The sequence below is a fragment of the Pleurodeles waltl genome, chromosome 5 (assembly GCF_031143425.1).
Source record: "Pleurodeles waltl isolate 20211129_DDA chromosome 5, aPleWal1.hap1.20221129, whole genome shotgun sequence".
Taxonomy (NCBI): domain Eukaryota; kingdom Metazoa; phylum Chordata; class Amphibia; order Caudata; family Salamandridae; genus Pleurodeles; species Pleurodeles waltl.
In genome coordinates, this window is record NC_090444.1 from 1811553596 (window position 1) to 1811577833 (window position 24238).

At 45.8% G+C, this 24238-nt stretch overlaps 1 protein-coding gene across 1 annotated transcript in view; it reads left to right on the forward strand.

The window, feature by feature from the left end:
• LOC138296834 (exportin-5-like) overlaps positions 1 to 24238 on the forward strand; it is a 723294-nt gene that overhangs the window by 127831 nt on the left and 571225 nt on the right. The window contains exon 9 of the mRNA XM_069236301.1: positions 6063 to 6146. Coding sequence (XP_069092402.1) covers positions 6063 to 6146 — 84 coding nt within the window. The remainder of the gene's footprint in view (positions 1 to 6062; positions 6147 to 24238) is intronic.

A 24238-nucleotide genomic window follows, 5' to 3' on the forward strand; every position in this document is an offset into this window, starting at 1 on the left:
ACTTACCCAAGAATGTATGGAAGTCATAAAACAAGCCAGAAGGCCATCCACCAGGCACTGCTATGCAAGTAAATGGAAGAGGTTTGTTTGCTACTGCCATATTAATCAAATACAACCATTACACACAACTCCAGAACATGTAGTGGGTTACTTGCTTCACTTACAAAAATCTAACCTGGCTTTCTCTTCCATTAAAATACACCTTGCAGCAATATCTGCATACCTGCAGACTACCTATTCAACTTCCCTATATAAGATACCAGTCATTAAAGCATTCATGGAGGGCCTTAGGAGAATTATACCACCAAGAACACCACCTGTTCCTTCATGGAACCTAAATGTTGTCCTAACTAGACTTATGGGTCCACCTTTTGAACCCATGCACTCCTGCGACATACAGTTCCTAACCTGGAAGGTGGCATTTCTCATCGCCATTACTTCCCTAAGAAGAGTAAGCGAGATTCAGGCGTTTACAATACAGGAACCTTTTATACAACTACACAAGAATAAGGTCGTCCTAAGGACCAATCCTAAATTTTTGCCAAAGGTTATTTCACCGTTCCATCTAAATCAAACAGTGGAACTTCCAGTGTTCTTTCCACAGCCAGATACCGTAGCTGAAAGGGCACTACATACATTAGATGTCAAAAGAGCATTGATGTATTACATTGACAGAACAAAAAACATCAGAAAGACTAAACAACTATTTATTGCATTTCAAAAACCTCATGCAGGAAACCCAATATCAAAACAAGGTATAGCCAGATGGATAGTTAAATGCATCCAAATCTGCTACCTTAAAGCTAAACGACAGCTGCCCATTACACCAAGGGCACACTCAACCAGAAAGAAAGGTGCTACCATGGCCTTTCTAGGAAACATCCCAATGCAAGAAATATGTAAGGCAGCCACATGGTCTACGCCTCACACATTCACCAAGCACTACTGTGTAGACGTGTTATCCGCACAACAAGCCACAGTAGGTCAAGCCGTATTAAGAACATTATTTCAAACTACTTCCACTCCTTCAGGCTGATCCACCGCTTTTGGGGAGATAACTGCTTACTAGTCTATGCAGAACATGCGTATCTACAGCGACAGATGCCATCGAACTGAAAATGTCACTTACCCAGTGTACATCTGTTCGTGGCATCAGTCGCAGTAGATTCGCATGTGCCCACCCGCCTCCCAGGGAGCCTGTAGCAGTTTGGAAGTTACCTTCAATTATTTATATATGTATCATCTCAACCTTAAATAGGTGCATACTTAGTCACTCCATTGCATGGGCACTATTACTACAATTCAACTCCTACCTCACCCTCTGCGGGGGAAAAACAATCGAAGATGGAGTCGACGCCCATGCGCAATGGAGACAAAAGGAGGAGTCACTCGGTCCCGTGACTCGAAAGACTTCTTCGAAGAAAAACAACTTGTAACACTCCGGCCCAACACCAGATGGCGAGCTATTGCAGAACATGCGAATCTACTGCGACTGATGCCACGAACAGATGTACACTGGGTAAGTGACATTTTCATTCTAGTTGTTGTTTTTAATTAACCAGACAAGTAAGTATCCCCTTCACTGTGTGCTTTGGCTTAGTGATCTTTGAAATCTATGTACATTGTTTCAGTCGGTTCCCTGCTGTCTAATAACGCTTTTTTGTGACCCCTATAAGTGTGTGACCTTCAAGAGCTCAGAGGAATTTCTCGACCGTAGTGCATTCTTATTCTACTTTATGATGGACGCCTATCACTCTTCAGAGACAATGTCTCCTTGTAACAGTTTTGAAAGCGTCACACTCAAGCTGAAAGATGCAAGCCACTGTTGCCTTCAAAGTAGTGTCCATTTGCTGTCAAAGTAGTGTATAGTGGCCTCATGGGTTTGCTCTCTAAAGGTTTGATTTTCCTGTGTGGCATGGGATTATATTGCAGGGTTATGTTCAAAAACTTGCTTTTGCTTATCCTGCTGCTTCTCACCACCATTGACGTTACTTTCATACAGCTGAATTTGCACATTAAATAAAGCCAGTAAAGTCTTTTTTACTTCTAAAGAAAAACCTGCTTAGAGTTCCGTATTAAAACTAACCGCTTGCCAGTCTTTGTTGACAGAACATTTCAGAGTCATGTGTGGAGCACACATTTATATGACAGGCAATGACCAAGTTGAACACTGAAGACTTGCCAGCAATTGTTTCTTCCATCAGTGATATTAAATACAGTGGTGCAGCAGACAGTAAATGCCCATCGCCACTCGCTAGCTAAATGAGCAACAAGAAAGAGCATCCAGGGTCAAATAATAAGCTTCCTCCTGACATGATGACTCCAGATTACAGCACTCCATCTTCCAGGTGTGAACATTTTTAATGCAGACACATCAAACGGATCTCTCTCAGATTTGTCATACTTAATGAGATAGATAGAGCAATCTTCAGGCTGTGGAGCTCACATCGATCGGTTGAGCACCTATTTGTTTCCCTCTGTTCTCACCACTTTTGCTGAAAATGTTGAGAAAATCCAGAAAGAGGATGATTCTCAAAGTCCTGCTGGTACATTTGGACTTGTATTCCTGCTGCTGATGTCTCCACTTTCTTCTCCCATCTCTGCCTGATAGGTTTTTGGGTAGGCTTTAAATGACGATGGAGTTTGGTTTCCCAGAGTTTCTCCCACCTGCTGTAATTGTACTTATTTGGTCTGACTTCAGTTTATTTTGACACTTTCTATTGGAGCATGATTGATCTTTACTCCTCTTGTTCTTGACCCTCTGCCCCCACCTTTGGCTTGTCTACTTCTTATGTGATGCCGAAATGTCAGTAGCACGTTACTCTTGGTCTCAGATTTGCTTGATCTACGTTTACCTTCGACTGCCTGCGGATATTTCTTTTCCCTATTCATTCCTCAAATTAATATTGCTCATCTGACGATTCTATTAATGCATCTTGAGAGCAGTAGATTCTGATGCATCCTATGTGACACAGTATTGCTTACTGGCTTTTTCTGTTGCGAACTGGCTGTAATTTGGTGCCTTTTTAGCCAAAACCTTACCTTCCCCTGCCCACTCTATTAAACATATTTTCTCTCTCCATTTGCCTACTAGGGGGTTCCTCTTATATCCAACTCTACTCACGTTCTTGAGTAGGTGCTGTAAGATAGTATGGCCTGTCTCCACCTGAATTATGTCAAATTTTGTTGTCTCCCTGAAGCTATCTGGTGCTTTCTTGTTTGGACATTCTCTTCAAAACATTAGTTTGGTTACTTTTCCAAAACAGCTTTGATATTGTTAACTATACCATTGTTCGGTCTTCTCAATTTAAAGCATTCAATACACCTCTACCCCAGTGTCTGACATTCTGGAAATTGTATTGGTGTTGTAATAAACCCACACCTCTTGACTTTGGCAACTTACAGCTGATGTTGGTTTCTGCATGTCAGAGCCCTGGAGCAGTTACTTCAACGCTAATACCGTTTCTTTGCAATGCAGCTCAATATCTGTTTTTGTTTTTTCATATACTACTTGTCGTTGTGCTATTTGTGGTGGTAAAGGGTCCCTTTATCACCATTTTTGAACTCCAGCACTCTCACCTTTTCTAGTATTTGCATAATTAAATTTTTATCCTGTTCCTGTGGGACTCTTTTTCAGGACTCCCAGGGAACCTGGTGTTACTGGGCTCCGATTGTGACATATTGAGAATGTTACTACTGGTGTCCCAGCCTTATCCTTACTATTGAGCCCTAATCTGAGGACCCAGGATGGCAAAGCTGAGCAGTCCATAGCTTACTCAAGAAGGTGTTTAGAAACTCAATAAATAAACTCCATAAACCATTGGTCCAAGGGACCTTCTACCGCCTTTTCTCTGTACCACTCTATCCACATGTAAAACTGTGGGGGCTGCCTTTCATCTGCAATAGGGGAAATCTTTCCAGAAGTCCTGTCTATTCTTTTCTTTATTATGCCTTTAATCGCTCAGACACAGGCCACATTTACCTTCTTTTGGATTTGAATAAAAAAGATGGTACCCTTCGTTCAAACTATATTATAGTGCAAGGGGAGCTCATCCTGAACTCTTCAGAGTGCACTCCTAGAGTTTACATATAATGAGGGATGAAGACTGTTAAAAATGTATTAAGACAGAAATATGTGACTGACTTTATTTACTCAACCCTGTCCTACACAAGGTTAAAAACAAAATAACTAGAAGGTTGGGGTAAACATAACTCTGTGTTCCCCCCTCACTCGCCCTTCTTGATCAGCACGTTTCAGCTCATCCACTGCACCCAACCTATCGCTGGACTTTCATCATGTCCTAGGCTGATCTCTTACTCTCTTCATTCTTCACCTCATGCTAAGTAAGAAAAAGGTTATTGACCAGATCTGTTATTGGGTTCTGACACAATCTGAGTGTATGCCTGCTACAATTTCTCTTTTTTTTAGGCCGTGGAGGTACCTGCTACTAAGTGTTGGGAATTTAGGAACCATTTTGGCATTTACCTAGAGGTAAAGCGACATTGCATATCAGTCTAAAATGTATATTAAAGTGTCCTCTAGGTTTCACTTAAGTGAAAGTTCAGTTGCACTCTGATTTTTCTTTCCCATGACATTCGTAGATGTCTTCTGTATCAATAAATAAAAGATTTAGAAAACCTAATTAAATCTTCATTTCTTTTGGCTGTCTGGGCAGGGGCCACACCCTAACAATCAAATCATTGCCCTTTGGATTCTTGCACGCATCGCCTCCAGACAATAGGATAGCGAATCTACCTGAGGGTAAAATGGCTGCAAAATCATTAGGAACATGTTACAGTGGGGGCATCATAGAGTGACATTTGTCCAGGATATGTCCGTTGCAGCTGCCTGGAAGAAATATAAGAAGGGTAATGGGTAAAGGGGATTGGGGATTCTGACTTTCCAAAAGCCCTGGGAGATATACACATTGTTCAGCTGCTTGTGGGTCTCTGTGAAAGACTAAGGCCTAGAGAGCCACCTTGAGATCCACTAAGCCACAGCTGTGTGGGACCTGGAAGACCACTAACATCTAGCACTTGTGAGGCTACAAATGTGCTTTTGGGGCCTTCAATGATGAGCCTTTACTGTCCCTGACCCATTTATATCCTCAATATCAAGTTCCAGAAGTTTATGAATGTTCTGTGTCTTCATATACCCAGTGTTAATGGCTGAAGCTGGCTGACTTTTTTATTTTTTCTTATATATATATATTTTTTTTCTCTTCAAAGAACATTTTTGAACTATCTCTGCACTTATGAAGGTTGCAGAGATCTTTCTCCCTGTTGCAGGTTTGTCACAAATCCCAAAGTCTAGCTCCTACTGCGAATTAGTGAAGCCTTAAAGTCTAGTGTGTGCTTCATCACTGGGTAATTTTGAATACAACTCGTAGTTTCCGACACTTAGGCTTGTGAAAATACGATATTTATCCCAGAAATTACATCTCTTTATCTTTGCCCTTAATCCTAATAACCAGCTGAGTCCATAATTGTCTTTGAATTGAAGCTGTGTCCTGCCTGGACTCTTTACTGATCCTATATCACTGTTGACATGATCACTGAGGCTGTTTTTCCCAGAGAGGTGCAAATCCTGACTTGAGTACAAATTAATGCCGAAGATTTAGCGCGTTGGTAATAACTAGATGCACAATTTGCTCTTAGGCCTGTGACCACTGTGGATTGGTGCCTGAGATTCTGAAACAATCCCAAACTGCACCCATCTACTAAGTGGGTTAGTCACCTTCTTGGTTATGAGAATGTATATTATAAGTTGAGTCTATATATAAATGGACTTGTCAGGAATGGGTGTAGTTAGATGATCAACCCTGGTCCTTGTGGCTCAGCTGCCCTCCAGGGAAGTCTGATAACCCTGACATTCCAGGACTTTGATAGGTAACCTGACAAGCAGGTTATCACAGTTATATTATCTTCGGAGATTTAGCAAGGCAATTTAAAGACATTAGAGTTAACATCACTGCATATGTGATGTTTGTGTGCCTGAAAAAGTGCGCGTGGAGCTCAAATTTGTTTATAGTAATTATTTACCGCAAACTGTTTTTTTTCAGGGTTCCGATGAAGATGTAACAATACCTGATAATTTTCAGAAGTACCTTGATTCTTTATTGAAGTTTACAACACATTCTAGTCTGGTAAGCAAACAAGAGATATTGTTTGAAAAGCATACAGTACTTTTAACCATTCTGTTTTCCATTACACTGTTTAATATTACTTATGTTTACTTCTAAGCCATTCAGTAAGGATGGTATTGGCTAGCACTCGAATCAGGAGATTACACTTCTATAAGCTGGGCAGGGGTCCATTAGAAAGCATTATTCAATAGTACTGTGATCAGTAACACAGCTGGTACATGATTGCTAGTTCGCCCATTGCTCTACCTTCTTAATGCTTGTTACTCCCCTTAACCAGACACCAGGAATGATTCATATCACATAATTGAATCCTACCCAGCTTCCTGTGGTGTGCATGTGGGTTAAAAGGTGGCCAAGAATGAAAGGGAGTGGTAGTAAGAAAGGAAATGTCTCCCTTCAAGCTTGCATAGTGTGTTTAGTGCCATCACCAGGTCCATCCAGCCCGTCTTCCCTTTGCTACCATTTTCTCCAAGAGAAGTCTGCTCTGTCCACAATATTGTTGAAGAAGAGGACATTTCAGGCAATTTTTTTTTTTGGGGGGGGAGGGCTGCCTATATGTTGGAAAGTGTCCCTTTTTAACATGTTCACCCCCACCTTTATCCTGGTTTTCGATTTTAAGAGTGCACTGGGTTCCTGCTATCCAGGTCCCCTGTGCCAGATCTCGTTCCCTAAACTGTACAATTGTTCCCCGATTGGCAATACCTTTGGCACCCCTGTAGGTCCCTAGTAAATGGTACATAGGGCATGGGTGCCAAAGAGGCTCCCTAACGGCTGCAGCATGTATTATGCCACACTAAGGGACCCCTCACATAGCTGATGCAGACTGCCATTGCAGGCTACGTGTCGTGGTGCATTTAAAAGTGAAAACATGACATGGCACACAGTCTGTGTGCCATACCCACTGACACTGCATGCAGTATATGTAAGTCACCCCTACAGCAGGCCTTCAAGCCCTAAAACAGGGTGCATTATATTACATATTACATGTGTGGACATATCTGCAAGATATGCCCCTGATTTGTGTTTGTTGATTCTTAGATATAGTGAGTGATCAGGCAATCCATTTTAAGTTCCCGTGATGGACACTGGTCAGTATGAGTTCCCCAGCTACATGATGGCTTCATTGAAACCAGGGATGATTGGCATTAAACATCTCATATTAATAAACCCTCACTGATTCTAGTGATTTATTAATACATGGACCAATAGGGCACCTTGAAGGTGCCTCCTGAAAAATCTACCAACAACTAGTGTGCTGATGGACTGGCCTTAAGCAACTTGCCACCACACACGTTTCTGACCTCCAGGAGTGAGCCTGTGCTCTCGGGCAGTCCGAAACCAAGTCTGCTCTAACAGGGTTTTTGAACACCCCTTCCAACAGGAGGACCTGCAAATTAGCATTCCAAGACATGGGGCTTCATGGAGCCTGTCTGCTTTGGTGTGCAAATCTGGCTTCCCTAAGAGGTTAGCTCCCTCCTATCTCTCCCCCTCACCCCTGGCCCCCTCGCTGCAGTCTGGGCCCACTTGGCATCCGTACAAGTGGGAAAATTAGTAGTCTGAGAGGCTCTCCACCTTCAGGCCAGTTCCAACCCCTAAGGTGAGCTACCTGATGTGGACACGAAATTTAAGTCTGTCATCTTGGTTACAGGAACCTGATGCCTCAGGACACCTCTGCAGCCAGCTGCCCTGGCCCCTGGAGAAGAGGACCAAAGGTGTCCCCACATCCTCGAGCATCGTGAGACCTGAGCCCCCTTGTTGGTTCGGCCAGACTGGCCTCTTACTGACCGTACCGATCCGTGATTGACTTTAGCAGGGCACCACACGCTGAACTGCACCTTGTCACCTGTCTGCCTGAGGTGACCTCTTGGTATGGCCTAGAACCCTACCCTATTCTCACTTTAAGTCTAGAAGATTGGTTTGGCAAATCACGGAGTACCTGTTTGCAGTTCATGGTTTTCCTCCATAGGTTAACATTGCAGTTTCAGAAACTTGCACTAAGGGTCTGATTTAGATCTCAGCGTAGGGGAATACTCAGTCACAAATGTGACGGATATCCCGCCCGCTGCATTGAGATCCCATTATAACCTATGATGACCGAAATATGGCGGATGGGATATCCGTCACATTTGTGACATTATTCCATCAACTGAGATCTAAATCAAGTCCTGTCGAATTTTCAAATGTAAGAATTTCGATTACAAATTGTACTTAACTGATTGTGATGGTTTTGGTGCCTTATATTATATAAAGGTATGTGTTATCTTTGTAAATTGGTGTGGATCTCCTTATTGAGTCAATGTGAATCATTTATTGACTGTGTGCCTATAACAAATGTCTAACACTCCTCTCTGAAAAGCTTAAGGTTGCTGAACCACACCACCTCCTAGAGAGCACCTTGGGATTGCTAGAACAAGCTCCTGTCCTCTTAAAAGGAAATACCTTGACTCTTTGCACGGTATACCTCATTTTGGTATACTATATAAAGAGCCAGCTTCCTACACTGTTAAGCTCAAATGCTGTCTGTGCAGTGCAGTCCTATTTCCTTTCCACCATGACCCCTGTTTTGATGACTAGGGCAGTGGGCTTCTTCCAAACTGTTAAAACCACCAGGTTGGTATTCTGGGAAATCTGTAAAGCCATCACTAATCTTGCATCTGCTGCATAATGCGCTGTTAAAGAGTCAATCGTGTCTGCAGCCTCTTTTGTGAGTAGCTTGTGAAGCTCTTCTTGGAAGGTCTTCCCAAACGCTGGCATATTCACCAATCATGCAAAGTGGTAGTTGTACACTGATAATGATGTAGTTAATGCTGGGAAGCCCTAGGGTAGCCCAGTCACTGATCTCCTCCTACACCAGCAAATACACCTTTGCAAATATTACATTGTTCTAGTTTAAACCAATTGAAATAGCTGGTGCCTTTCACAACTGCAAGATGTAAGTCACTGACGCTATCTACTATTGCAGATCTATACCCGAGAAGACCAGCATGGCCAAAATTTAGAGGCAGATCTCTTTGATAGAGAGCAAACGTGTTTCCTCTCCCTTGCCTCTTCTCTGTTTTCTTTTTTTCTTAGTCACACCTCTTCTCCTAGCTCTTTTTTGTTCTCATTCGCTTCTTCCTTTTTTCTCATTGGCACTTGTTTTCTCTGAAATGTTCCTATCTCATTGCCTTTCTTTTCTGTCTTCTCTAATGGCCTGTACGCCTGCCACTGATTTGTCACGTTTTCTCCTTTGTTGCTCAGTTTTGTTTCCTTGTTTTCTCTTCTTGCTTGACTTTGTCAACTTTTTTTTCTCTTGTCTGCTTTCTCTTGTCATCTTTCTTATCCATTGTATGTTTCATGACTTTCCGTGTTGCTTTCGATCTCCACTCTCTTTTCCTTTTTGTATTTTGTTGGCAGCTTCTTTGTTCCTTGTGCTAGAATCTGCCTTGCTCTGTCCACATATCACACGAACTCCTGTTCTCTCAGCCAGGTTTCCTGAAAGGTATTTAACACATGTTCCGAGGAGCCTGAGTTGCTGGTTTACCATTGAATGGGCCTAGATATTTCATGTTTTACTGTTGAATGTTATGACAAAATCTACGATGTAAATATATTAAGGTGTTCGGTGGCATGTGTAGCTGCAGATACACATGCTGTGCATAGTCCGCCGTCTGGTGTTGGGCTCGGAGTGTTACAAGTTGTTTTTCTTCGAAGAAGTCTTTTCGAGTCACGAGACCGAGGGACTCCTCCCACTTCGGTTCCATTGCGCATGGGCGTCGACTCCATCTTAGATTGTTTTTTTTCCGCCATCGGGTTCGGACGTGTTCCTTTTCGCTCCGTGTTTCGGGTCGGAAAGTTAGTCAGAATCTCGGGAAAATTCGTCGGTATTGTTTCGTTCGGTATCGGGATAGTTAGGGCAAATCGACACCGAACCTTAAAGAGCTCCGGTAGCCCTTCGGGGTATTTTCGATCCCCCGTCGGGGCCTGGTCGGCCCGACCGCGTGTAACATCGAGACTGATGGAACGAACCCCGTTCCGATTCTGTCCTAAATGCCACAGTAAATATCCTTATACAGACCAACATTTGGTCTGTAACTTGTGCCTGTCCCCCGAGCACAAGGAGGAGACGTGTGAGGCCTGTCGCGCGTTTCGGTCGAGAAAAACGCTCCGAGACCGAAGAGCCAGGAGGTTGCAGATGGCGTCCACGCCGACAGGACAACAAAGGTTCGAGGAAGAAGAAGAAACTTTCTCCATCCACGAGTCTGATTCCGAAGAATTCGACGTCGAAGAGCAACCAACCGTGAGTAAGACGTCGAAACAAAGATCACACGAAATAACAGACAAAGCCCAGGGGACGCCACTGCCAACAGGCCATGGCTTAACCCATAAAGTAGGTGACCGTCCATCGGCACCGAAAAAGGGCGAACTGGTGCCGAAGTCGTCCGACTCAGGTCGAGACACAGGCACGCAGCAATCTCGGGACCGAGAGAGTGGTGCAGAAAAGGGTTGACACCGAGACAGCGGCACCGAAGCTACTCTGCACAGAGACAGCGGCACCGAAGCTGCTCGGCACAGAGATAGCGGCACCGAAGATGGTCGGCACCGAGAGGCCAAGACACCGAAAAAGAGAAAGATCTCGTCGGAGCCGAAAACAACTAAAGACACGGTTTCGGTGCCAAAACGCCCGGCAACCGAACCAAAAACCAGTTCCTACTCAGAGGAACAATCGCTGTCCTCCCAACTAAAAAGACACAGATTTGAGGAGGAATTACAAACAACAGATGTAGATCACACGCAAAAGCGGATCTTTATCCAAAGGGGTACAGGGAAAATCAGCACTCTTCCCCCAATCAGAAGGAAAAGGAAACTTGACTTCCAGCAACAAGACAAGCCACCAAAAGCAAAGGTGGTAAAGAGGGTAACTCCACCACCCTCTCCACCACAGTCAACTCATGTATCACCGGCACAGACTCCACCACAATCACCAGCTCATACCACCATGAGCCAAGATGATCAGGAAGCATGGGACCTCTATGACGCTCCAGTATCGGACAATAGTCCAGAGTCGTACCCAACTTAACCCTCACCACCTGAGGACAGTACAGCATATGCACAGGTGGTAGCTAGGGCAGCAGAATTTCATAATGTATCGCTACATTCGGAGCCTATTGAGGATGACTTCCTCTTTAACACCCTGTCCTCCACCCATAGCCATTATCAAAGCCTTCCCATGCTCCCGGGAATGCTAAGGCACGCTAAACAGATTTTTAAGGAGCCTGTTAAAAGCAGTGCAATAACTCCCAAGGGTGGAGAAAAAATACAAGGCACCGCCCACAGACCCTGCTTTTATTACATCACAACTGACACCAGATTCAGTAGTCGTAGGAGCAGCTCGTAAAAGAGCCAACTCGCATACATCAGGCGACGCACCACCTCCGGACAAGGAGAGCCGCAAGTTTGATGCAGCTGGGAAAAGGGTTGCAGCACAAGCTGCAAATCAGTGGCGCATCGCCAACTCGCAAGCACTCCTAGCGCGATACGACAGGGCCCATTGGGACGAGATGCAGCATCTCATCGAGCACCTCCCCAAAGAATTCCAGAAACGAGCGAAACAAGTGGTTGAAGAGGGGCAAAATATCTCCAACAACCAAATACGTTCTTCTATGGATGCAGCAGATACAGCTGCAAGAACAATAAATACTGCTGTGACAATAAGGAGGCATGCATGGCTGCGCACATCTGGCTTCAAACCTGAGATACAACAGGCAGTGCTCAATATGCCGTTCAATGAACAGCAATTGTTTGGCCCGGAAGTGGACACTGCAATTGAAAAATGAAAGAAGGACACTGACACAGCCAAAGCCATGGGCGCACTCTATTCCCCGCAGGGCAGAGGCACATTTGGCACATTTCGCAAAACAACTTTCAGAGGAGGGTTTCGAGGTCAAGCCACAGAAGCCAGCACCTCACAAACAAGACCACCTACCTACCAGGGACAATATCAAAGGGGAGGCTTTCGGGGCCAATACAGAGGGGGCCAATTCCCAAGAAACCGGGGAAAATTTCAAGGTCCCAAAACCCCTCAAAATAAACAGTGACTCACAGGTCACACAACCCCTTCACACAACACCAGTGGGGGGAAGACTAAGCCAGTTCCACAAATCATGGGAGGAAATAACAACAGACACTTGGGTCTTAGCAATTATCCAACATGGATATTGCATAGAATTTCTCCAACTCCCTCCAAACGTCCCACCGAAAACACACAATATGTCAAAACAGCATATAGACCTTCTAGGACTAGAAGTTCAAGCATTACTGCAAAAAGACGCAATAGAATTAGTACCAAGTCCACAAAAGAACACAGTAGTTTACTCACTGTACTTTCTAATACCGAAAAAGGACAAAAGTCTGAGACCAATATTAGATCTCAGAACACTAAACACCTACATCAAATCAGACCACTTTCACATGGTCACGTTACAAGACGTAATACCACTACTGAAACAGCAAGACTACATGACAACGTTAGATCTAAAAGACGCGTATTTCCATATACCGATACATCCCTCGCACAGGAAATACCTAAGGTTCATATTCAAAGGAATACATTACCAATTCAAAGTGTTGCCATTCGGAATAACAACAGCGCCAAGAGTCTTTACAAAATGTCTAGCAGTAGTAGCTGCACATATCAGGAGGCAGCAAATACACGTGTTCCCGTACCTAGACGATTGGTTAATCAAGACCAACTCGCTAACAAAGTGTTCACACCACACAGATTATGTTATACAAACCCTTTACAAACTGGGTTTCTCCATCAACTATGCAAAGTCACACCTTTTGCCGTGTCAAACACAGCAATACTTAGGAGCGACAATCAACACAACAAAAGGGATAGCCACTCCAAGTCCACAAAGGGTTCAAAATTTTCACAAGGTGATACAAGCTATGTATCCAACACAAAAGATACATGCAAAGATGGTATTAAAACTCCTAGGCATGATGTCCTCATGCATAGCCATTGTCCCAAACGCAAGATTGCACATGCGGCCCTTACAACAGTGCCTAGCATCACAATGGTCACATGCACAGGGTCAACTTCTAGATCTGGTGTTGATAGACCGCCAAACATACATCTTGCTTCTATGGTGGAACCGTACAAATTTAAACAAAGGGTGGCCTTTCCAAGACCCAGTGCCACAATACGTGATAACAACAGATGCTTCCATGACAGGGTGGGGAGCACATCTCAATCAACACAGCATCCAAGGACAATGGGACGTACATCAAAGAAAGTTTCATATAAATCACCTAGAATTGTTAGCAGTATTTCTAGCGTTGAAAGCATTCCAACCAATGATAACCCACAAATACATTCTTGTCAAAACAGACAACATGACGACAATGTATTATTTAAACAAACAGGGGGGAACACACTCAACACAGTTGTGTCTCCTAACACAAAAAATATGGCATTGGGCAATTCACAACCACATTCGCCTAATAGCACAGTTTATTCCAGGGATCCAGAACCAGCTAGCAGACAATCTCTCTCGGGATCACCAACAGGTCCACGAATGGGAAATTCACCCCCAAATCCTGAACACTTCCAAATTTGGGGAACACCTCAAATAGATCTATTTGCAACAAAAGAAAACGCAAAATGCCAAAACTTCGCATCCAGGTACCCACACCGGCAATCTCAAGGCAATGCTCAATGGATGAATTGGTCAGGGATATTTGCGTACGCTTTTCCCCCTCTCCCTCTCCTTCCATATCTAGTAAACAGATTGAGTCAAAACAAACTCAAACTCATACTAATAGCACCAACATGGGCAAGACAACCTTGGTATACGACACTACTAGACCTGTCAGTAGTACCTCATGTCAAACTACCCAACAGGCCAGATCTGTTAACACAACACAAACAACAGATCAGGCATCCAAACCCAGCATCGCTGAATCTAGCAATTTGGCTCCTGAAATCCTAGATTTTGGACACTTAAACCTCACACAAGAGTGTATGGAGGTCATAAAACAAGCTAGAAGACCATCCACTAGACGCTGCTATGCAAGTAAATGGAAAAGATTTGTTTGTTACTGCCATAATAATCAAGTTCAACCATTGCATGCATCTCCAAAAGATGTAGTAGGATATTTACGACATTTACAAAAATCAAATCTAGCTTTCTCTTCCATAAAAATACATCTCGCAGCAATATTTGCTTACCTGCAGATTACTCATTCAACTTCCCTATTTAGAATACCTGTCATTAAAGCGTTTATGGAGGGCCTAAAGAGAATTATACCACCAAGGACACCACCTGTTCCTTCATGGAACCTCAACATTGTCTTAACAAGGCTCATGGGTCCACCTTTCGAACCCATGCATTCTTGTAAAATGCAATACTTAACGTGGAAAGTTGCATTTCTCATTGCCATTACATCTCTAAGAAGAGTAAGTGAAATACAGGCGTTTACCATACAAGAACCATTTATTCAAATACACAAAAATAAGGTTGTTCTAAGAACAAATCCAAAATTCTTACCAAAGGTTATCTCACCGTTCCACTTAAACCAAACAGTGGAATTACCAGTGTTCTTCCCACAGCCAGATTCAATAGCTGAAAGAGCACTACATACATTAGACATCAAGAGAGCGCTAATGTACTACATTGACAGGACAAAAGAAATTAGGAAGACAAAACAACTATTTATTGCCTTCCAAAAACCTCATACAGGAAATCCAATTTCAAAACAAGGGATTCCCAGATGGATAGTAAGATGCATCCAAACCTGCTATCTTAAAGCAAAGAGAGAACTGCCTATTACACCAAAGGCACACTCAACCAGAAAGAAAGGTGCTACTATGGCCTTTCTAGGAAATATTCCAATGAACGAAATATGTAAGGCAGCAACATGGTCTACGCCTCATACATTTACTAAACACTACTGTATAGATGTGTTATCTGCACAACAGGCCACAGTAGGTCAAGCCGTACTAAGAACTTTATTTCAAACTACTTCCACTCCTACAGGCTGAACCACCGCTTTTGGGGAGATAACTGCTTACTAGTCTATGCACAGCATGTGTATCTGCAGCTACACATGCCACCGAACGGAAAATGTCACTTACCCAGTGTACATCTGTTCGTGGCATTAGTCGCTGCAGATTCACATGCGCCCACCCTCCTCCCCGGGAGCCTGTAGCCGTTTAGAAGTAGATCTTGAACATTTGTACATTTGTAAATATATTACATTAAACCTTCATTTTGTACATACGTATTTATTCCATTGCATGGGCACTATTATTAGCATACACAACTCCTACCTCACCCTCTGCGGGGAAAAACAATCTAAGATGGAGTCGACGCCCATGCGCAATGGAACCGAAGTGGGAGGAGCCCCTCGGTCTCGTGACTCGAAAAGACTTCTTCGAAGAAAAACAACTTGTAACACTCCGAGCCCAACACCAGACGGCGGACTATGCACAGCATGTGAATCTGCAGCGACTAATGCCACGAACAGATGTACACTGGGTAAGTGACATTTTCCATATGCATTGTGGCCATGGGCAAGCACTACATTTGTGGTGTAGAAACCGCTGCACATGGGTGGCTAAGAATTTTTCTGTTTGACCATAGCTGTAGTGAAGTGTTTCCTGTTCTCATTATTTTTAGTACCATTGGTTATTGAATTTGAAAACAGTTTTTTCTTACATCTGTCGTTATTCTTTGAGGTTTCTTAGTTTTCACGGCCAGGCATACGGCATTTTGCTTCGCTACATCTATTGCATGACCATGCATCCCTGTCCTATATCTTTTACTGTAGCTTTCCCTTTAACATTTCAGTACTTTTTTTTTTTTTTTTTGTTTATATATTTTTATTATTGTAGCATGTAACAAATAAACATAAAAAGAAAAGATAGGTACAGGTGATCAAGTTGCATGGCAAATAGTGACACGTTCTGCTCAGCCCTCAGCAATCAGATCAGGCACCTCTAAACAGAAGTGCTCAGTAGTGCCCATGCGCACGCAGGCAGTGGCGCGCTCTGGTTCAGTGGGGCAGGGCGCGGGAAGAGAGTTTATCCGATTTACCTTAAGAAATTAAGAATCTATGACTAGGAAAGTATAGGGGAGAGCCCAGGTCGGGGGGGTGTGGGGGCCCAGCCAGCGAGCGCCACGGGCAAAGGGGGGGCCATGCGGTGGGGGGGGCACCAAGCTTTTTTTAATTTTTATTATTGTTCATTGTTGTTGTGTGTTCCCTTGCCAGAGGTGTGCTGAGCTTTCCATGTGCCTGTGTGGCTCTGTGTGCTTTGAAGCGCATCCTTGTTATGTTTATGAAAATATGAGGTAGTGCTAACGGGTTTGTAGGGTTAAGTCTCAGGGAATACCGTTTTGTGGAATATTCATGGTGGGCGTTCATCTTTGTTTTCTATGGTTGTTACAAAGGAGTTCCAGGTGGTAAGCCCTTAACTCGAATCCCCCTGGCCAATAGGAGCTGCAGCGTGTCTGCCTCAGCCTTGGCCCATCGCAGCAGCTCAGTACGCCACATATCTATCCCAAGGGCGGCCGGGGCCTTCCAATGCATGGCTATGAGGAGCCAGTACATCACCAATGCCAAAGCTATACACCTCAGTGAATGTTTCCGGTTTTTAAGACATGGGCCTATCCCCAGTAGGCACAGTTCGGGTGTGGGAGAGAGCGTGATGGCCGTCCATTCCGACAGCAAAGTTATTATGTCATTCCAAGTTGTATGAACCGGAGGACAGTTCCAGGTCATGTGATAGAAGTTGGCGTCAGGAACGGAGCATCTGGGGCACACCTGGGTTGACAGAGGGAACATACGCGTAATGCGATGCGGGGATAGGTATGTTTGGTGTAGATAATTAAACTGGGTATAGCGGAAACGTGGGTTGCGCGATACATCTTTTATCATGTTCATGGCTTGGCTCCATGCGTGTTGTGAAAGTGGTGCAGTCAGCACGTTGTCCCATCTGTTTTTTGCTTGTTCTTGGTGGGTGGCTAGGATCGTGTATGTTCTGGATACATTTAGTGGGGTGTCTATGTTGCCCAGTATATCATGGAGCTTGGGAGCAATGTTGGGTTCTAAATTGCCGCAGTTCCACCAAGAGCGTATTATCTGTCTTACTGCTCCAAATGTTATGAAACCACCCTGTCCCAAGTCATACTTGTCGGCAAGAGCATTGTATGTTAGGAGGTGCCCTTCATTGTATAGATCACCGATTGTGCGTATGCCTTTATCGATCCAACCACCTAGCCCCACCCTCGCAGCTATATTGGCGAACTTCGGGCTAGCCAGTAATGGAATTTTGGGGGAGTACAGCGGTTTTTGAGCGCTGGCTAGGACGTAACTGCCCCATATCCAGTGCGCAGTTTTCAATAATATATTGCGTGGGTGTTTGGGGTGCTCACGACTCATCAGGTAATGTAGTACTCCCGGGTTACCCATTGTGGAGAGAATCAATTGTGTTTCCGCACTATCAGGGCACCCAAGCCAGGTGGATGTCCACTGTATTTGGGCGGCTGCGTAGTATAGCTCAAGTCTGGGTGCTCCTAATCCCCCCACACTCAATGGTTGGTATATTTTAGTTAATGCTACTCGACGCCGGCCGGTGCCCCAAATTAAGGCAGTTAATAGGCTATTCAGTGGTTTGAAGAAGGATGCTGGTAAAATCAGTGGGAGGGCAATGAAGTAATATAATAGCCGGGGGAGGATTATCATTTTTGCTATGGCCACTCTGCCCAGAGGCGAGAGCGGAAGCGAGCACCAAAAGGGCAGGGAGCTTCTGATGGATCTAATTGCTTGACGTAGGTTGCCCTCCCTAAGGTCGTGTGTATCGTGGTATATGTTTATGCCTAATTATCTGAATGTATTATTGCACCACTTCAGATCGCCCGGGCTGGGAAGCGTCCTGAGTACTTCAGGGACTGGGCGCATAGGGAATATACACAACTTTGTCCAGTTCACCTTTAAGCCGGCTAGTGCTCCGAATTCGCGCAATAGTTTCAATAAGTCAGGCAGAGTTTTATTATGATTACGAAGAAAAATAAGGGCATCGTCTGCGTATAGAGATACTATGCGGTATGTGTGATGGTCGCGGATGCCCCATAAAGGGGCAACTGCTTGTAAACGGGCTGCTAGTGGTTCGATAGCAAGTGCGAACAGGAGTGGGGACAGTGGACATCCTTGTCTGGTTCCCCTTTCTATGTTGAATGGTTGGGAGATCGTGTTGCCAGTTTTGACTCGCGCAGTGGGGTTAGAGTAGAGCACCCCCACCCAATCTATGTATATCCGTCCGAATCCCATGCGACGGAGTGTATCCATCAGGAAGGGCCATCCCAACGTGTCAAATGCTTTTTCTATGTCTAGTGACCCGGCAACGCAGTGGTAGTCACCCTCTGGGGAGTTTGCCATTAGGCGCAGTAAATTCCGGATGTTGCTGAAGGTGCTGCGACCTGGTATGAAGCCGGATTGGTCTTGGTGGACCAAATGTGTTATATATGGGAGTAATCGATTGGCCAATAGTTTACCTAATAATTTACAATCTGTGTTTAGTAACGAAAGTGGTCTGTATGAGCGTACATCTAGTGGGTCACGGCCCGTTTTAGGGAGTACCGCTATTAGAGCCTCCTGGCAAGTGTCAGGCAGTTGGCCGCGCTTCAGGGCTTCAGATAGCATAGCGAGATATGGGGTTAATGTTTGAGTCGGGAACGTGCTATAATATTCCAGGGGTAACCCGTCGCTGCCGGGGGCCTTGCCTTGTGATAGTTGTTGTAAGGCCTGTTGTATTTCTGTAATGTCTATTGCCCTATCTAGGTCAGCTGTTTGTGTGGCAGTTAGGCAGGTCAATGTGATATCATTAAAAAACTAATTCAGTGATGCTGTGGAAGGTGGTGGGTGAGCTTTGTATAGTGTGCTATAATACTCCCTGAAGGCGCAGTTTATATCGACTTGGGTATTTACTATTAGTCCTGTGTCGAGGCGAATGGCCCCTATAGGAGAATTCCGTGGCTCAGAGCGTGTGAGCCATGACAGAAGTTTGCCTGACCTATCTCCCTTCGCATGCGCTCGTGCCTTGTGGTGTCGGAAATCGAAGAGCCTTAGTCGCTTATCCGTTTCGTGCCGCTGTGCACGCGTTCCGGTGAGCTCGGCTTGGGTAATTGTGCCACAGGCGAATTTACATTCCGATGAGTGGACCTCATCCTCAAGTTTGCGGAGCTCACGTACCAATGTTTGGCGTACTCCTACCGTCGTTGATATGCAAGTGTAGGAAGTTGGCTCTGTATGTGCTATTTCAAAGTAAGGAATAGCATGCACAGAGTCCAAGGGTTCCCCTTAGAGGTAAAATAGTGGTAAAAATAGATAATACTAATGCTCTATTTTGTGGTAGTGTGGTCGAGCAGTAGGCTTATCCAAGGAGTAGTGTTAAGCATTTGTTGTACATACACATAGACAATAAATGAGGTACACACACTCAGAGACAAATCCAGCCAATAGGTTTTGTTATAGAAAAATATCTTTTCTTAGTTTATTTTAAGAACCACAGGTTCAAATTTAACATGTAATATCTTGTTTGAAAGGTATTGCAGGTAAGTACATTAGGAACTTTGAATCATTTCAATTGCATGTATACTTTTCAAGTTATTGACAAATAGCTACTTTAAAAGTGGACACTTAGTGCAATTTTCACAGTTCCTGGGGGAGGTAAGTTGTTGTTAGTTTTACCAGGTAAGTAAGGCACTTACAGGGTTCAGTTCTTGGTCCAAGGTAGCCCACCGTTGGGGGTTCAGAGCAACCCCAAAGTCACCACACCAGCAGCTCAGGGCCGGTCAGGTGCAGAGTTCAAAGTGGTGCCCAAAAACGCATAGGCTAGAATGGAGAGAAGGGGGTGCCCCGGTTCCGGTCTGCTTGCAGGTAAGTACCCGCGTCTTCGGAGGGCAGACCAGGGGGGTTTTATAGGGCACCGGGGGGGACACAAGCCCACACAGAAATTTCACCCTCAGCAGCGCGGGGGCGGCCGGGTGCAGTGTAGAAACAAGCGTCGGGTTCGCAATGTTAGTCTATGAGAGATCAACGGATCTCTTCAGCGCTGCAGGCAGGCAAGGGGGGGCTTCCTCGGGGAAACCTCCACTTGGGCAAGGGAGAGGGACTCCTGGGGGTCACTTCTCCAGTGAAAGTCCGGTCCTTCAGGTCCTGGGGGCTGCGGGTGCAGGGTCTCTTCCAGGCGTCGGGACTTAGGTTTCAGAGAGTCGCGGTCAGGGGAAGCCTCGGGATTCCCCCTGCAGGCGGCGCTGTGGGGGCTCAGGGGGGACAGGTTTTGGTACTCACAGTCGTAGAGTAGTCCGGGGGTCCTCCCTGAGGTGTTGGTTCTCCACCAGCCGAGTCGGGGTCGCCGGGTGCAGTGTTGCAAGTCTCACGCTTCTTGCGGGGAGATTGCAGGGTCTTTAAAGCTGCTCCTTGAAACAAAGTTGCAGTCTTTTTGGAGCAGGTCCGCTGTCCTCGGGAGTTTCTTGTCTTTTTCGAAGCAGGGCAGTCCTCAGAGGTCGCTGGTCCCTTGGAAGGCGTCGCTGGAGCAGAGTTCTTTGGAAGGCAGGAGACAGGCCGGTGAGTTTCTGGAGCCAAGGCAGTCGTCGTCTTCTGGTCTTCCTCTGCAGGGGTTTTCAGCTAGGCAGTCCTTCTTCTTGTAGTTTGCAGGAATCTAATTTTCTAGGGTTCAGGGTAGCCCTTAAATACTAAATTTAAGGGCGTGTTTAGGTCTGGGGGGTTAGTAGCCAATGGCTACTAGCCCTGAGGGTGGGTACACCCTCTTTGTGCCTCCTCCCAAGGGGAGGGGGTCACAATCCTAACCCTATTGGGGGAATCCTCCATCTGCAAGATGGAGGATTTCTAAAAGTCATAGTCACCTCAGCTCAGGACACCTTAGGGGCTGTCCTGACTGGCCAGTGACTCCTCCTTGTTGCTTTCTTTGTTCCCTCCAGCCTTGCCGCCAAAAGTGGGGGCCGTGGCCGGAGGGGGCGGGCAACTCCACTAAGCTGGAGTGCCCTGCTGGGCTGTGACAAAGGGGTGAGCCTTTGAGGCTCACCGCCAGGTGTCACAGCTCCTGCCTGGGGGAGGTGTTAGCCTCTCCACCCAGTGCAGGCTTTGTTACTGGCCTCAGAGTGACAAAGGCACTCTCCCCATGGGGCCAGCAACATGTCTCTAGTGTGGCAGGCTGCTGGAACTAGTCAGCCTACACAGATAGTCGGTTAAGTTTCAGGGGGCACCTCTAAGGTGCCCTCTGTGGTGTATTTTACAATAAAATGTACACTGGCATCAGTGTGCATTTATTGTGCTGAGAAGTTTGATACCAAACTTCCCAGTTTTCAGTGTAGCCATTATGGTGCTGTGGAGTTCGTGTTTGACAGACTCCCAGACCATATACTCTTATGGCTACCCTGCACTTACAATGTCTAAGGTTTTGTTTAGACACTGCAGGGGTACCATGCTCATGCACTGGTACCCTCACCTATGGTATAGTGCACCCTGCCTTAGGGCTGTAAGGCCTGCTAGAGGGGTGTCTTACCTATACTGCATAGGCAGTGAGAGGCTGGCATGGCACCCTTGAGGGGAGTGCCATGTCGACTTACTCGTTTTGTCCTCACTAGCACACACAAGCTGGCAAGCAGTGTGTCTGTGCTGAGTGAGAGGTCTCCAGGGTGGCATAAGACATGCTGCAGCCCTTAGAGACCTTCCTTGGTATCAGGGCCCTTGGTACTAGAAGTACCAGTTACAAGGGACTTATCTGGATGCCAGGGTCTGCCAATTGTGGATACAAAAGTACAGGTTAGGGAAAGAACACTGGTGCTGGGGCCTGGTTAGCAGGCCTCAGCACACTTTCAATTGTAAACATAGCATCAGCAAAGGCAAAAAGTCAGGGGGCAACCATGCCAAGGAGGCATTTCCTTACAGCAAGCATCTCTTATAACTGCTTTGTGGGCGTCCCATTCATTTGCTCTAGTGCTCGTAATCCGTCATTTTGAGTGAAATAGGAGGAAATGTGTGTGGCTAGTTCTTTTCTGAATGGTGGGTCTGTAATAACTGTGTTTGCAGGCGCCAAGTTGGAATACAAGCGCGTGGCCTGCCCCACCTGATATGTGCAATAAGTGGGGAATGATCTGAGATTACTCTGGCAGTGTATTCGGCGCTTGTAATTCGGTGTATCAAGTCTTGTGTAGTGAGGATGAGATCTATGCGGGTGTGTAGAAGATGTACTGGGGAGTAATAGGAGTATGTCCTGTCTTGAGGATGTAAATGTCTCCAAGAATCTATCAAGCGGTGGTCCGACATCCATAGTCGCAGAGTCTGAGAGTTTTTAGTTACAGGGGTGGCCGCTATGGGGGGGGTGTGATCTGTCCATGTCTATCTGTGGGACACAGTTCATATCCCCACCCCAGATGCATCTTGAGAGTGAGTCGTTTGATATGTGCGATATCGTTCTTTGTAGGAAGTCACCCTGACCAGCATTTGGGACATATAGTCCATTAATCCCCAACATCTCTCCGTTGAGCTGGCCTACTAATTGTATGTACCTGCCGTCCCTGTCTGTTACGCTGCGTTGTACCACGTAGGGAACCCCTGGAGCTATCCAGATCAAGACCCCCCTAGCGAAAGATGAATTGCCAGAGCCGTAGACTTGTCCCGCCCAACATTTCGCCAACTGCGGGATCTCATCTGAGGGAATATGTGTTTCTTGGAGAATGGCTATGTGGATGCGGTGTCTTTTTAGATGTGCATGAATTCTGTTGCGCTTATTTATTCCCGCCATGCCTTTTACATTCCAAGTCATTATATTGTATATTGGTTCCTTAGTCATTATGCTAATTTGAGGTTTTACATGTCAGTGTAGTGATCCCGGGGTCCCATCTCCAGTGTCGTCTATGTAACGCTGTCAGCACGGCGCGTGCACCCCCAGCCCGAGCCCCCCACCCGCCCCACACCGGCACAGAGGCCACCCCAGCCCCGAAAAGGGGGGATAGGGCAGAGATAGGATAAAAAGAATAGAGAGGGAAAACAAAGTACCACACTAAAGGATATTTCGGGTAAGGCCCGATTTGAAACAAAGTGGCACAACCGGTGCCTAAACAGCAGTCCAGGAGATTAAGTTCCATACGGGTATGAGGTTGTTGGGGAGCGTGGGTTGATTGGGGTTGGACCTCCAATGGCCCACCTCCAGGATAGTTCTTTCCCTGTGTACGTTAAGTTGTGATCACGTCCCTCGGCGGCAGTCCAGCGAGGAGCCGGAGGGGCGGCAACAATTCCGGCCCCAGTCCAGGGCGGCCGCGCGGCTCCATTTACGTGGGAGGGGGGGGGGGGGGGGGGGGTCCAGCGCGTGTAGAGACAGAGTTCGTCCGTCGAGCGTGGGGTGAGGTCGGGGCCGGCCAGAAGAGGGGAGAGGGATGGGCTGGGTTCCCCTCCAGGAGAGCCATTGTCGGTGTTGTCCGCCTCGCTTCTGGTGTCGGTTTGGGATCGGGTGAATGTTCTGGTTTCCCTTAAGCTTTGCGCTTGATCGGCTTCCATCTGTGATTTGTTGGTCGAGATATTGTTTTGGATTTCTTTTTCCTTCTGGTACTGGGGGTGACCCATTCTTCAGTTGCTTCTTTTCCTTTGGGCGAGTTGACCAGACCATTTGCGTGGATCCATGTCCATGCATCCTCCGGAGTGGGGAACATGAATGTTTTCTCGTCTGTATCTATACGCAGGCGGGCTGGAAACACGAGTGAGTAGATGATGTTATGTTCCCGCAAAAGTTGTTTTATCTTGACATATGCCGCTCTTTTACGTTGCACTTCCATTGTATAGTCTGGGTACGCGGAAACCGTGCTGTTTTCCAAGATGATTGTGTTAGCGTTTCTGAAGTGCTGGAGGATGGAGTCTCTCTCCCTATGGTTAAGGAACTGGGCTATCAGTGGGCGTGGCGGTATTCCGGGTCGGGGGGGCTTGCCCGGGATTCTATGGGCTCTTTCTATTGCTGGGGCTTTGGCGGTGCCTTGTATGTCCATTATGTTTTTCAACCATTTCTCAATGAAATCTTTGGCTATAGGTAATTC